This window comes from Sparus aurata, chromosome 7 (assembly GCF_900880675.1).
Source record: "Sparus aurata chromosome 7, fSpaAur1.1, whole genome shotgun sequence".
NCBI classification, from domain to species: domain Eukaryota; kingdom Metazoa; phylum Chordata; class Actinopteri; order Spariformes; family Sparidae; genus Sparus; species Sparus aurata.
The window spans coordinates 8,216,256-8,231,820 of NC_044193.1; the positions used below are offsets into that span (position 1 = coordinate 8,216,256).

At 42.1% G+C, this 15,565-nt stretch overlaps 1 protein-coding gene across 5 annotated transcripts; it reads right to left on the minus strand.

The window, feature by feature from the left end:
• Window positions 1–3,241: 3,241 nt before the first annotated feature.
• Window positions 3,242–15,434, minus strand: uckl1a (uridine-cytidine kinase 1-like 1a). Of its 5 annotated transcripts, none has more exons than XM_030423784.1 (15): window positions 15,167–15,434; window positions 11,676–11,863; window positions 11,348–11,454; window positions 9,604–9,774; window positions 9,292–9,363; window positions 8,942–9,131; window positions 8,774–8,835; window positions 7,655–7,671; window positions 7,364–7,462; window positions 7,185–7,278; window positions 5,676–5,738; window positions 5,452–5,574; window positions 5,102–5,209; window positions 4,714–4,870; window positions 3,242–4,088 (listed from the first exon to the last, which is right to left on the minus strand). In XM_030423784.1, the coding sequence occupies exons 1-15, from the start codon at window positions 15,316–15,318 to the stop codon at window positions 4,009–4,011; spliced, it is 1,683 nt and encodes a 560-aa protein (XP_030279644.1). In that variant the 5' UTR covers window positions 15,319–15,434; the 3' UTR covers window positions 3,242–4,008. The 5 variants fall into 5 exon arrangements, with proteins under 5 accessions (XP_030279644.1, XP_030279645.1, XP_030279647.1 ...); XM_030423785.1 differs by having other exon boundaries at window positions 15,179–15,413; XM_030423787.1 differs by lacking the exon at window positions 15,167–15,434 and adding an exon at window positions 14,879–15,160.
• Window positions 15,435–15,565: the final 131 nt, after the last annotated feature.

Here is a 15,565-nt window from a genome sequence, read left to right on the forward strand (position 1 = left end):
AAAGATGTTTTATCTCATAGTGTTTTTAAAAATTCAGAGACGCTGTCGACGCCCTTAAGAGTTCACTCGGCCTTCTACTACGGACGGATCAGACTCTTTTTTTTCCTCCATAATCTTAAAAAGCTGCCTGTAGATTTTTCAGTCCAATCAAAAACCAAGAAATATACGTATGCACTTATATACTTCAGGTCAAACTGAGATGATTGTTTCAAGAAAAACGCGTGATATTCTCTGTTTTACAGCTAAGATCTGCTTCTATTGTCCCTCGCTTCTTTGTGTACAACCTTACAACCTCATTTCACATGGAGTACGAGTGTGTACGTGCACGTGTGTGTGTGTGTGTGTGTGTGTGTGAGTAGCCTTCCCATGTTTTTTTTATCAGTGTGAACGTCTGTGTGCACGTGCACGGAGTAGCAGGGTCTGCGTCTGAGTAGCTGTGTAGGGAGAAGTGGGGGGTGAGGTGGGGAGGTGGGGGGGGGAGAGAGAGAGAAAAAAAAAAATAGGTCACCCCTTAAAACAAAAAGCTTGCAGTCAACATCGCAACCGTCTGCTGAATTTTCATTGGCCTGCTTGTCTCCATGGTAACAGGTTAACCTTGAGGCAGTAGTCACATGGGCGAGCGAGTCTTCTGCTGTCTTGGAGAATACAGCGTGCGTCGTATGACATCCGTGATCACAGTGTCACCCATTCGGCGAGGAGCTATCGCATCAGGGGGGGGGGGAAAAAACAAAACAACAAAAAAACAAACGTGTAGGAGGCAGGAGGATGCTGCCGCTGCTGCTGTAAGGTGTGAAGATGATACAACATTCACAGCTCATGTGATGTGTTAATCTCGCCGTCGGTGAGCATGAATGACTGAATAAATACATGAATGAAGGCTGCCACATTCAATGAAGGTAACTGACAGTGAGAGGACGGAGGAATCGGAGAGATAACGCCGAGCATAAGGTCACAAACCGGCTGGGAGGAATCATATTATTACCGAGCGGGAGCACGAGGTTGCGTCTCGTGTTGGGAGTAAACAGTGTAAACACAGCAGGGAGGGGGAAACTCCAGAGGCTCCAGGTTTCTTTTATTGCTCATTCCGTCAACCCTGAAATCACATTAAACGCCATCACCTTACACACCATTAACTGAGCTTTAAAAACACGTTGTATTTCTGCACCAGGTCAGTCGGTTACAAATAATAAAGCCACAGGGATGATTTCATTACTTCAAAACTCACATTCGTGACATCAGATTCAACATGTTTGAACGTGTGTGTGTGTGTGCGATGGAGGTGACGCAGGTGAGTCTGCACGCATTCCCCTGTAATGTAAAGAGACACTGGGTGCTCAGAGGGACACCCTATAAATCACACTGTGGAGAAGCTTAATGTGAGCTATACTGACCCCCTCAGGCTTTAGAGTGTATCACAGAGAGCAGGCGGCCTGTGTCTGAACCCTGAGAGTCACAGGACCGTGGAAAATACTCAGAAGTGAGCGTGTGACCGGCCGTGACCTCGAACCGACGACCCGTCTATCGGTCCAGACGCACAAACGCAGACATGACAGGTTTCAGGTTGAAGTAGAAAGAGGCAGTGAGAACCGAAAGGGGAATCAAACCATTGGCAGATGTTTTTTCTACTACTCTGAATTTAACATTTATCTTTCAGGCATTCTGCACCTATTATGTAATTGTGTTAACCTACCGAGATTTAGATTAATTTGAGAGCCGTATTAATTCCCCTTTGTGATCGTTCTCTCACATAACATGTACAAAAAGAAAAAAAAAAAAATGCCTCGTTAGAGCAGCGTAAAGATGAATGACTTTATCTCTGAACATATTTTTTGCACCAGCTGTTCACAAACTCAGACTCTTCAGCCTATTATTAGCTCCAGTTTGGGCCTCTCATGTATTAAAACATTAGATCTGAGTCACAGAGCAGTGAGTCACATTGTCCTGTCCTGAAGGAATTTACAGAACACTTCAAAGACTCTTCTTCAAACCATCAGGAAGAGCAAATGTTCAGTTTGTTGCCACTATAAAAAAAAAGGTTTTAACACGTTATACAAGTTGTGACATATCTTCTTGCTCAATTTGTACCGACGGTGGTCCGAGTCTGACTGAAAGTGACTTTGGGGATCGCTTGTTGGTTGATTTCTGCTTTTTAAGTGAAAACTGGATGGAACTGGAAGTTAAGAGTTTTGTACAGGGACGATAATGTCCCAGGATGAATGTCAGCAACTTAATTTTTAATTCTCTGCTCTCACCCGGACGATTTTTGATTTTGTTCCCATCAGCCTCAGCGAGACCAGGTGTTTAGTTCTAAGTAGCAAATGCAAGCTCTCTGACATTATTGTCTCAAGAGTGAACATAGTAAACTGTGGCAGTACTGACAGGAATATGCCTACAAGCCAGCACCAAACCACATTAAACTTTCACTCAAAAAATGCTTCTTAAGATAATAATGAGAGTGAAATGTACTTCTTTTACTGCCTCTTAAGTCCCCAATGAATTGAAACAGGAAAAAAAAGGTGTGTACAACAAAACCTGCAGGCACCAGGCTAATGAAAGGCAACTCTCTTGATGCAGGTAACCTAGTGGAATATTGACTTTTGACAGTCATTAAACGAGGTTGTAGAGTGCTCGCAAACTCCTTCAATTAGAAAAAACAAGTTCAGCACAGAAAACTCAACAGTGTTTGAACGACATGAATCAGACTGACTAAACCCTCACCAGCGGGAGTCGTCACACCCTGGTCGGCTGTGAGCTGAACGCTCCGGGCTGCTCTCTGCTCATCGATCAGGAGTCAGTCTCCTAACTCTGCACACAGATCTGAATCTGCTGCAATCGATCCAGAGGGACTGTGCACTTCAGCCAAATAACACATTGTGTAGCAAGTGCTACACAATCGACCTGATGCGACGTGACTCCATGATAACGAGTTAAAGCGAAACTCAAGCCCTCGTCATGGCAGCCCAGACGTGTCGATCCCCGAGTACATCTGGACTGCCATGATGACGGCGAGCGGAACAAGCTACTGCTAGCGTGAGTTCTTCAGAAACTTTCTTTTTAGTAAACTCTGTGTACACAAACAATGTTCTCAGTGCTCGTGTTCATGTGTAGAGAACCTGGTGATACTACGAGCAAAGTTTCATGTTGTGTCGAGCCTTCTTACTGTTTTAAAAATAGAGATGTTGATGCCAGCGTAAAAGTGCCCCGTGCACTCCCAATGAAAATGAGTTTGAGACAAAAACTTAAAAGTGCCTCTTTCGTCATAATTATGCTTTTTAGTTTGACTCATATACAATCACAAAAAAAGCCTAGGTTGCATTTTGGCGAGAGTTTCACTTTAACACTGAAAATTTGACGTCTGGTGCGATCTTGAATATAATCATTTAGAATAATCCAGCGATTGATTTGTTTTATATCGTACGTCAAAGGTATTAACTTAAATTCTAATTAGCAAATGTCAGCTTGCTAACATGCTAAAGTCAAAGTGAACATAGTAAACAATACCTAAAATTAATTGTCATTATACCAGTTAACACAGTTGTTGGTACAGATGTTTGCTAGCGACCAATTTACACAGCTAACATGTTGGTTAAGTTTTATTGGTGCAGCCAGATTTAATAATCTGGTTTTACACTCTGTAGCAGTTGCTAAGATTCATGAACAGCTGGTGCAATCTCAATGAAACAATTTAGATGACAATAATATTGTTATTGTATCACTGTACCTCAGAGGTAATGGCACTGTTTCACCTCTTGTGACCCTTCTGTATGAAACAATGACAAACACGCAGCTGTAAATAAAACAAAACATCCCTCATGCATACAACTTCACCGAGACTCATCCGTCATATAAGAGTACAAAAATTCATGTGCAGTACACAAAAAGTGAATAGAATTATATAACAGTTTTTTTCTTCTTCTTCTGGTTTATGCCTAAAGGGGAATATGCACAACAATGGGAGTTTTCAAGTAATGTTGTGTTTTCTTTCACAGAGGCTCACAGATGTTTGTGTCAGTATGACGGCTGGTCCTGGTCGTCGTCACTCAAGCTGTCGATCCCGTCTGTCCCGAAGTACCGGTCGCCAAAGTCACCTGAAAGCACACGACAGTGGAGCTCCTGTGTAAAACTAAATGTTTAGGAAAAATGTAAATAAGAGCTGAATGTTGTTTTTTCTAAAATGAGAAAAATTATTTCCTGAACAAACAGAGAGACTAATTGATCGGTTTAACACAACACATTAAATATTCATCTTCGTGTTTGCATGTTATGTTTAATTATGTAATTGTGTGAAATTATTTATGCCTACAGACGACCTACTGGTATATCTGATATGCACATTGTGCAGTTTAGTTACAGCGGTGATCAAGAGCAGCGCTGGCTGCAAATCTGAAGTGACACCACCATTAAATTAGAATCCGCTGGGACATGAAATGAAATCTGTCAACTTGAAACAGAAATGTTTATTATCTTTTATCATCTGCGACGAGCGTGGATATTTCAGCGTCCTGCATGAAACTAGAATCACACGCCCGAAACCTCACTGAAGACAGAGCTGTATGCTGACGACATCTTCTGAAACGCTGTTTTCTTATAATTTTATTCATCTATCATCTTAGAAACACTCTTCAAAAGCAGAGAGGCTCAAAACAGGCAAATAAATTCTACTCTGGATAAACTGTTGACAGAACGAGTGAGTAAATGCGTGCGATGGCTTACCGATACCAGGAATTACATGTAAAAAATCGTCCAGACTCTTGTCCACGGCGGTGGTGATGATTTTGACCTTTGGGAAGGCGTAGGCCACAGAGTGCACCCCGAGCTCTGCCATCAACAGCGACACCAACGCGATCCGATCCTCCTGCACCTCGTGATCCTGCTCAGCAACACACATCACAGCAACGACTGTCATCATCAGGAGGATAATTAGCAAGAGGAAAGCAAGGGAGGAAAATATTTGACATTTCTCTTCGCGGAGATAAAGTCAATCTAACCTCACCAGGACAAACAAGTCCAATTAATAACCACCCAGATAAAAAAACTGGCCCAGAGGAGAGGGGCCCTACTGCTGTCTCACTGAGGAATAATGATGTTAATCTCCACCCACCAATAGGACTCGTACTGCCATCATGGCAGCAGCGCCGGTGGAGACTGTGCTGTCCATTAGGATGACATGATCTTCGCTGATGTCTTTGGGCAGACGCAGGTAATGCAGCTGGCGAGGCCAGAGAGGAGGAGACAGGTTACCATGGTTACAAAAGCAGGAAGGGCAGTTACCACGGAGACACACATCATGTGGAAGAAAGGAAAAAAAAAAATACAATCAAAACATTTTTTTCTTCTGTTTGATGCGAATTCTGAGACAGCGTCCAAAATCGAGTAAAGTCTCCAGAAATGTAGCACACAGCAGAGCCTCACGGGACGGGGGATTGGTACTAAATGACTCATTCTATGTACCTCCGGTTCGCCAGAGTCAAGGTTGGTCTGGATGAGGATCTTGCCGATGCGGACGTCCTTGCACACGGCCCTCAGGGCGGGCTCCATGGTCTCTCCTGCCCGCAGGACCGACACACCGGTGATCTGTGGAGACGAGGCAGTGGAGCAAGTGTGACGACAGAAACACCCGAGGACGCGCACGAGTGGAAGTTAATGAGACCTTGTGAAACAAAAACATCACTCACCCCTTTACCGTTGTAGCTGCGGCCCTCGTACTGCTGACCCTGTGGAGTCTGAACCACACATGTCTGTGAGAAAACACAGAAGAAAAAATGTTTTAATACACAAACACACTACTCTGATGGAAGCAGACACTAGAAAGGTGCCAATTAAAGGATGTGTCTGCCTGCATGTGTAGAAGAGATCTTGACAACGTGTGAAGCATTTCTGTAGCATATACAGTTTATACGTTTGTTCTGAATTACTGCAACAAAGTTCATTTTTTGCTTTATCACATTCTCCACAAATGGTGTTCACTTTCCTTTAATGCCATCAATTTTCCACAGATATCTTTCTGACACCTTCTAACAATCCAGTGATGTCAGAACGGTATGAAAATAAACTTGCACTGACTTGAACTTTACTCTACATCACAGGCAATACATCAGACACCTTCATTGTTGTCAGGTGCACCGTTGAGAGCTATTACTGCTTTGAAAACTCTTTCTTGTTGGTACTTTCAAACTATGACAACTGACATACAAGAGTCGGCTGCTTAAAGGCCTTGTTTTAAGAAACAATAAGCAAACACGGGTTCTGGTAAAGAGATACGTTGAAGAAGGGATGTTGCTTGACGTGTGGCACTTGAATGTACCAAAAAGTGTATTTGAGGTAGTCTCTGTTTTCACAGTGTCTCTAAATCAAATTCAATGTCTCTACAGGCAGATTTTCAAATGAGATTAGCAGGAAATAAAAGTGACAGCTGCCTGGAAAGAAGTACGTATACATTTGAAAAAATCAGCAACTGAAAAGACGATGGATTAGCTTCAGTTAGTCAACAGCTAACACTAGCATTCAACCACTTCCTAGCTAAGATTACTGTTAATAATGCACAATATGATAAAGGTGTAAGTTAATTCTAAAATATCAACACACATCTTGGACACATTTCTTTTAAATAATAAGAAGAATGTTAGCTAGACAGTGGTTCAATGCTAATGTTAGCTAACAGGTTTTCAAATGTTGTTTTACCTTGAAATATGCCCAAATGTCCCTCCAGGTTAACATTATTCATTCTCTTTTCAATCATGAAGTAATAGAATAATATAATTTGTTAGATTATTTACGTTTACACAACTTGTGACCTGAAACACAGCAACAAAACACTGTCCCAGAAACTGAGCTTCCAATCCTCAGGGAAATGGCCGCCAAGTAAATCTGGGCTATCAGTGAAAATGTAATGAAATATTCATAATTGTACATAGTTGTACAGCTAGATGCCACTGAGTTCCTACAAACTGGACCTTTCACATTAGTGTGGAGTTTAATCACTCTTTAGCTTCTTTGGTCTTTAGCAACTCTTTAGCCACAAAATGCTAACAAGCTAGTCGTTAACTGTGTCTGTCTGTTGTCTGTCAGGGTCAGGGGATAATCCTCTGTGGGTTCGTCTCCTTTTCTGTGATCCAGTGTTAATATGAAAATTGATTAAAGCCAATTTGATTAATACTAATAATGAGAGGTTAAAGTCCACCCACCTGAGATGGTAGAAATGTTAGCGCATGTTCTATGAGAAGCCGCATTAATCTCTTTGAGTAGAAGATGAACTCATCTCGACTGGTTTCTTTATTCCTGCAGCACAGAACACAAGAGGATTAAAACTCATGTTTATTGTGTGAGCCGATACAAGGACTCGTTCTTGAGCACACGTCGGTACCTGATGATGGTGTGCAGACCTTTGACCTGCGGCGTGCTCTCCAACACGCTGAGCGTCTGAGGCAGCGGCTGGTTCTGCTGAGCCGAGGCCAGGAGCGCCCTGAGACCAAAGAAAGGTTGTTCGGATCAAAAGGTTGTTTTTTTTTTTAACCGTTTGTTGAAATGAAGCAGTGTGGGTTTAAGATGGCAGCGTCAACATTCACACCAAGTCACTAAACAGACACACAGAGAGGGTGAAGGCTCAGTCTGAGCACGGCAATCACACAAAATCTCCAAGGTAGAAGGTAAATACCTGACACTGAGCTCACGCTGCATTAAGAGAGAGGGTAAGAGACAGACAGTGAGATGAGGTAAAAAAACACAGATAGTGAGAAGACTTCCTTAGTCTGTCTGTGGCTTCGTGCCCTATCAACAAATATATGGTATATACAAGTTCCTGAAACAGCTGCAAGAACAAACGCTGCATTTTTGGGACTATTTTTCCAGCTGTGCTTTTGGTTCTAATGAGCATTTACAGCAGCACGACCGACTGCTGTGTGGAAAAGAAACGAATATTTTTGCCCGGTGAAGCAGTGTGACTCACTGATTTGTACGAATGGGTCTGATAGCTTGTTACATTTGGGATCCAATTCTGAGAAGGTAAAGGTAAATTACCCAGATGTGTTCAGCTCAGCTGCAGATAAATCACTGATCGTCACTGTTCTCAAACTGTGAGCTCCCTCTAGACGTACACAAAGGAATCTCAGGAAAAGTTAATTGAATAAAATGTTTAATACTATCAAAATACTACAAAACTTCACTCTGAAATGTAATTTAAAATAAGTTTAGCCTTTCCTGTAATACTTGTGTTTCAGCCGGTGCGTAGTCACGTGTTCAATAAACAAGCTGTTCTCAGAGGAAAATAAGGTAACATAACACTGTTTGAAGTAAAGGTGGCAGGGTCCGCCACATATAAACAAAATTAAAAGGTATGGAATTGTGTTGTCCTTTAATCTCAGTCTGTATTCAGCTTATTCAGTTGTGTAGACAGAGTTTATTTATTCAGTTTCTATGGACATAAACGAATTTGGTCAATGGAGATCTTTTTTTCCTGATTGAAATTTCTACCCCAAAACTAAATAGCGCACCTTTAACTTAAGTATCTACGGCCTATTTAGACACACAGATAAATAGACAACATCAAAACTTCAATAAAGTCTGAAACAATTCAGATTTGATCTTCATCCATAGTGCCGTGTTGGTGAAAGCTTCTGGACAACAATATGAACCATAAGAAGAATATGGTGTGTCCTACATTCTGATTTCATGTCAGCTTGAAGCTCTTTATTCTCTCCTTCTGTCAGTATGTTACAACTTTCAGACACACGGTGGCGCCACCCTCTTATATACCATCAGTGCTGTGGCCACTCACCTCCTCCAGCTGGCTGTGAACATGCTGGACTATCAGATCAATGGCCACCATGTTCCCACCACCTACGAGGGACAAAAGAGCAGAAGAGATGAGTGCATTTGGAGAAGTTGTTGGTCTGCATGTTAGGCAGTAAGTCAAAAGTGTGGTGAGAAAGTCTGATTGTTTTACCTCTCGGCACAACAATATCAGCCAGCCTCATGGTCGGCTCGATGTACTGCTCGAAGGCCGGCTTCACAAACTTGTTGTACTGCTTGATGACGCCTTCGATGTCTCGCCCGCGCTCTGTGATGTCCCTGCGGAGCCGGCGAACCAGCCGAATGTCTGAGTCTGCGTCCACAAAGATTTTCATATCCAGGAGCTGCAGCAGGGGGAGAGCAAACAGCCCTGAACGGTTCAATAATATTCACTTCAGCAAAGCAGCTGCTCAAACAACAATAACTGTGGGTGATTGCTTTGCTTCACTCCAAAAAATTCTTCAAAAAAGACGGTAAGAAAACAAAGAAAACATATTGCCTCACCTGAAGAAGCTCTTTGTCCGCAAAAGACATAATACCTTCAAATATAATTACACTGGCGCCGTAAACATTTTTCTAAAGAGAGAGGAGAGAAAACCAAAAGGCTTCAAAGTAGAATAAAGAGTCGGTTCAGCTTTTATAAGATTAAAGAGGAAATGTTTTTAAATAATATTTCATTAAGCCCATCATATATTTTCGAGTTTGGGAATTCAACAAAGAGAATAACTTATTGCCTCAATACTTTGTTCTTAAGGACAGGATGCATATTTAATCTTCGACAGCTAAAAGTTATAATCGAGGAGTTTTCTGACTCACCCAGTCTTTCTGTCGCCCGTGCAAGGTGAAGTCATACACCGGGATCTTCACACTCTTGCCCTGCTTCAGCTTTCTCAGGGTGGCAACCAGCAGCTCGAAGTCGAATGCCCCCGGATGATCGAAGTTGTAGTCGTTACTCGCTGCCAGAGCCTGCTCCTCAGGAGATAAGACCTGGAAAGCACAACCAATTATTAAGCATGTCTGATTTAAAAAGCATTAGTTTGACATTTTGGTGAATGTCATTATTGAATTTGCTGAGAACATCGATACAATTTTCATGTCAGTAAAAGAAATATGAAGCGAGGATGCTTGATTTCCCCCTTAGAATACGATGATGTCATGCTGAGGTCTAATCGCCAAAGACTACTCACATTTCACATCTTCGCTGTGTATGTGTCAGTGTGTTACGTTCACAATCTCCTGACTGAACTGACGGAGGAGAAAATAGACCTGATCTTTGTCGCTCTGGATGGAGATTATGGATGCTAAAGGCCAGGTCCAACAGGATGAGAATTAATTTTATCTCTCATGTCTTTAAAATGTCAAAGGTAGAAGATGAGTCACCTGATGATCAATAGTCTATATGAGCTCTGTAGGTGATCTTTTAATTATGGATGACTGCGCAGGATGACGATAGCTGGATATTCTCTAGGTTTTATGTTATGAAGTCGCTGTACATTGTTTCAGGTGTGAGGAGTTCCAGTTTGTCTCTAACTATTTTGTCATTAATGTATTTATTATGTTAAGTCAGTGTTCTATGTTTTTGCTGGAAGGGAAGGAAGGTGCGGACAATAAAGTTTAGGTTTTACCTCTATAGGTGCAGTCTGTGTTGGTTCCGGGGGGCTCACTGAACCCCCTAGTGGCCATTGCGAAAAATGCATGTGGGGGACTTAAATTGTATCTTTATTTTTATATTAACACAGAAATACTAATGAATTTATTGTAATGCATTGTCTATGATAACTCTGGGTTAACTAATTATGTGAGTGTGACGGCTCTGATGGAGCTCCGGATTCATCAGGTGGACAGCAGCTTTACTCCAAACACTTTTACTTTTTGAATCTGGAGTGTGTGTGTGTGTATTAACATCAAAATAAAAAAAAAAAGATGTAACAATGTTGACCATAAAGATGTCTGAAAAAATGTCTACTAATCAGTTAGCCTCGGCCCGTCCTATCACATGACACCACTCAGAGCTACCAGTGTGAAATGCTAGCAGTGCGGCTAACTAGCTAGTCGCTGTGGAGAAATGCTGCACCCTATTCAAAAGTTCAAAAACCGCACCTTTGCTGTGGTTTATTGGACCTGATTCAGTATTGAGAGAGGCTTTTTTGTTTTTTAAGTGTGTGCCACATGATAATTAATGTCATGGTTCATAATTATGTTTTTTTTTCTTCTTTGCACTGAGGGAAAATGCCAGACGTGTTTGTCTCCTTTTCATTATAAAAGGTATTGGGAAAAAACATAGAGATAATTAGAGACGTAATAAAGAGTGGCGGGGACCCTTGCACATGTAGAGATGTCGTCTGTTTCTCCATGTGTACGAAATATCTACACTGTGATTTGCGGGCTGTGATCTAAGAGCTCATTAACGCCAAACTGTGACAGCAGTATAATGATGCTTTGAGGTGAATTTCGAATCACATAAGATAACAAAACATTCCATCCCAAAGATGATTATTTCCTCCTACAATGAACCCACAGATAATTGGTAACAGCCACATAAAATGCATGACGCTCTCACCTTGTAGAAAGAATCCATAGACAACAGCACAACCCACGGCACATCCAGAGCCTCAATGATCTTATTGGCCACGGTGGTCTTCCCTGAGGCGCTGCCCCCACACAACCCTGCAGATCCACACAGCATTTCAATGGGCCATTATGTGTGTTTTTCAGAGTGTGTCTAATGTTGTCTGGCGGTATGCATGTGCGATGGCAGCATAAAGTGTTTATGGGTATATAAAGACACAGCAGTAACACAGGGACAGGTTCTGCAGCTCAGAGCTTGCGTTTAGCACGAAGGGGGTGAAAGGAGAAAACTGTCAGGAGGAGTAAAAACATCATCATACCGATGACAAAGGCCTCTTTTGACTGCGCCCCGTGCTCGTCATACCAGGGAGGTCGGCCAGCGGTGTAGATGGTGCGTGTGCCCGTGCGGAGCAGAGGAGGCTCGGTTTTACTCAGTGAGGTAGCGCTCTTCCTGCGAGGGGCCCCGGCGGGGGGCAGGAGCCGGTCCAACGAGTCCTCCCCACTCCCACTGCAAAAACACAGACAGCAGGGCAGGTTACAGCCTGAACACACAGACGATCTCACACAGGTGTAGTATTTCTTCTCTATTCAGTCTGCAGTATCAGACATCTGCCCAGCTCATTATAAGATGTTTAAATTATTATTATCAAATCGCTGATGATAGTTTGACAACATCTGCACATGAAATCCAGGTGTTACACATTCAACACACACACAGGTACTAAAATATTCTCAACAACATTAAAGGAGCTCTGTGGAATTTCTGTCATTTGTTTACGTTAGCGTGAATTTCTAAACTAGTGTGAGCGACTGTTGCTCTCTGTTAGCGGAGCGAAGAGAGGCACTGAGATGAGGCACTCGAGAACATCACATCCTTAAAGTGTCGCAGACCACAGAGGCACAGTTATGCCAAATGAGTAGTAGGGAGCCTGTTTGTTTGTTTCTGGTGTCCACATCTACACTACAGTTGCTTAAGGAGAACGCTGCAACACTTTTTTCGCTGCGAAGATCCAGAAATGTTCAGTGGACTATGAAACTTCACTTGACTTTCCATCAGCGTGGGGCTGAGTAGGTAATGACGGAATTTTCCTTTTTGGGTGAACTGTTCCTTTAAAAATCACAACCACAACCAACTACAAGAGTAAAACGCTGCCTAAATAATGACGATGAGTGAATACTAATAATGTAAATATATACTCTCGGATATTTGTCTGCATTGAGAAATTAGACTTTTACTACTGTAACTGTCTCATGCAGTACCTTTACCTGTAGTGGTGTATTATTGGTACTTTTACGTCAGCAAAGTATCTGAATACTTCTTCCACCAATGCCTGGGCTGAATTAATGCTTCTTTTTGATTGACACAGCTTACATTACAATTAAGATTACGCTCTCACACCGAAGGTTTACTGAGGAACAAGTAAAAGTCAGCTTAGTTTGTGCGTCACACAGACTCACACACATACACACAAACACACACACACACACGCACACACACACACACACACACACACACAACACACACACACACACACACACACACACACACACACACACACACACACACAAACACACACACACACACAGCGTCCCCACTGGCTGTAATTAGAAATCAAATGAATAACTCTGTTTCTAATGTGATGCACAACCAGATGTATACGCTCACGCTGCAACTGGAAGAGAGGACTAATGAAGGTTTTGCATATTTAACCGATGCAGTTTCAAATGCTTGTTCAGTAATGACACGGTGAAGGCAACCCCTCTGTGGCTGAGCACAGATAAACAACACAATCTAACTCACATCCCGCTGATCCTATGACCTCTCAACAACCCCTCTTTAGAGAGTATTTATAGCTCACGTCCACGGTGTGTTTGAGTTTTCAAAGGAGGAAAACTGGCATCCTGTCCTGTCCGAACTGAAGCAAGCAGACATACCAGCGGTCCGACCTCAGGGACCAACAGCCTGAGATTCTGGCTCCTGTGCAGTCCAGCAGGGTCATATCTGCTTCAGACGACCACTTGCGACCCTCCAGCTTCACAACACGACGGGCCGACCACAGAGTGACACTGACACTCGCTGAAGTTAAACCACAGGTTTGTTTCTAATCTGCCCTTACTCTGTCTATTCACACTTCTTTATCATCTGAAAATCTGACTACTGTTCATGTCTTCATGCTCCTGCCCATGTGTCCTCTCCATCCACCTGCGTCTGTTTGAGTGAACTAAGAGGATCACAGTAACACTGGCAGCAAAGAGCTGCTTGGCTGGTATTAATAGAGGCACCTGTAAGCAAAAGCAGGACGGAACGGACGTCTTCTGCTGATCCTTCCTCTTAGTTAGCTGATCTGATCCACAACACATGCAGAGGGACACTGAAACAACTCTTAACTCTAATAAAAATGTCCTTCACCGTTCTCCAGAGCTCAAGATGAAGTCTCAAAAGTTATTCAGTTTACAACGATCCAAAAACTGAGTGAAAGCAGAACATTGGAGACTACTGAAAAATGACTTCAAAGAAATAATAAAGCAGATGGTGATGGACTTTTAGAACACATTTCCAGTCTAGTCACTACTGTGATGCTTCACAACACTTTGCACATTCACCCATCCACACACTGACGGCAGAAGCTGCCATACAAGGTGTCGACCAGCTCATCAGGGGTGATACACACAGTGACACACCCACAAACCCGTGGACCTCCCAAGAATACTTGGCAACTGGTGGTAACTCTGCAGATTACATTCTGCATCAGAGCCAAAATTTGGATTGAATAAAAAAAAATAATTCAGATAATCAGAAAAATGCTAAAGATCAGATTCAATGATTTGTTAACCCCTATACACTATTTACATACATGCAAATATATATTGTATATTATATATTTTATTATATATGTATATATGCATAATATATATTAATATATATCTATATCTATATATTAATATATAGTTAATATATATATATAGAGTACTGTTCATATGGGTGACTCTTTCTTCCTAATTTTTACCAAAGTATTAACATATTAGTATTAACATGATATCTTTACTTTTTACTCAAGTATGAAAATTGGAGTACTTTTAACAACAATGCCACCATTAATGTTATGTTTAGCAAAAGGTAAGAAGAGTAAAATATTTTAAATACATTACACCAAAAATGTTCAGAAAACGCAAAGTAAAAGTGTGGATATGTCAGAGAATAAACAATCAAGTGAAACAATAACATATCCCAATAGTCTTAACCACCTCTTACTCCTGAACTTCAGGGTCTTTGCATTGTTTTTAGACGGAATAGTCCTTTAACACATTTTGTAGGTTATTAGGTTAATCTATAATCACCAGAATAACGTCTAAAATCCACACTAGCTTTACAGTCGATGTAAACGCAACGTTTTATGCCACAGACAGTCATATAAATATAACGAAAGCTTTACTTTATGTTTATTTTACATTATATTCTCGGGTTTTCGTCATTTGGGGGTCTGTGACGCACAACTGTGTCAACATGCAGCAGCTCACCTACTTCTGAAGAGCTCCGTGTTCACAACGACTATGACTCATCTACAGCTCACTGCGTTCACCATCCTGCACAAGAGCTCCACAGACCCGAACAGACAGGTGTTTCTGTGTCAATGTACAGAGTCGACACCTGCAGATCTCCGTGCAGTTTGCAGGAGGAGGGGAGTCAGTGTGGTTATCGCTACGATACAGGCTGAGGACGCTGCTGCAGCTGCGGACTACACAACAATAACAACACAACAACACAACACATCTGAGCGCAGACAACACACACAGACACACAAACACTCACAGCATCATGTACCTGTCCGAGCGGGACGACATTATTGTCCCGCACTCCGTTTCCATGGGGATCTTGCGACCTCGGAGCCGGCGCCGGCTGGTTAAAGCCATTCCTGCTTGCTTAACAGCCCCCGTTGGATTGTGGGTAATGTAGTTTATCATCACGTGTGACGTGCTCTTCTCCCTCCCTCCCCACAGCTGCTCTTGTCGAGGGTAATGCTACACAATCCTGACCTTTATGGAGGCGTTTTCAAACACACAGCAGTGATGTTTTGATATTTTTCATTTATTTGTTTTTATTTATTATAACATTTAAAAAAAAAAAAAAAGAGCAGACAGACAGAGAGAGACAGAGAGAGACACAGTTAATAATTCATCACACATTAGAGCAATAAATGGACAGATTGTC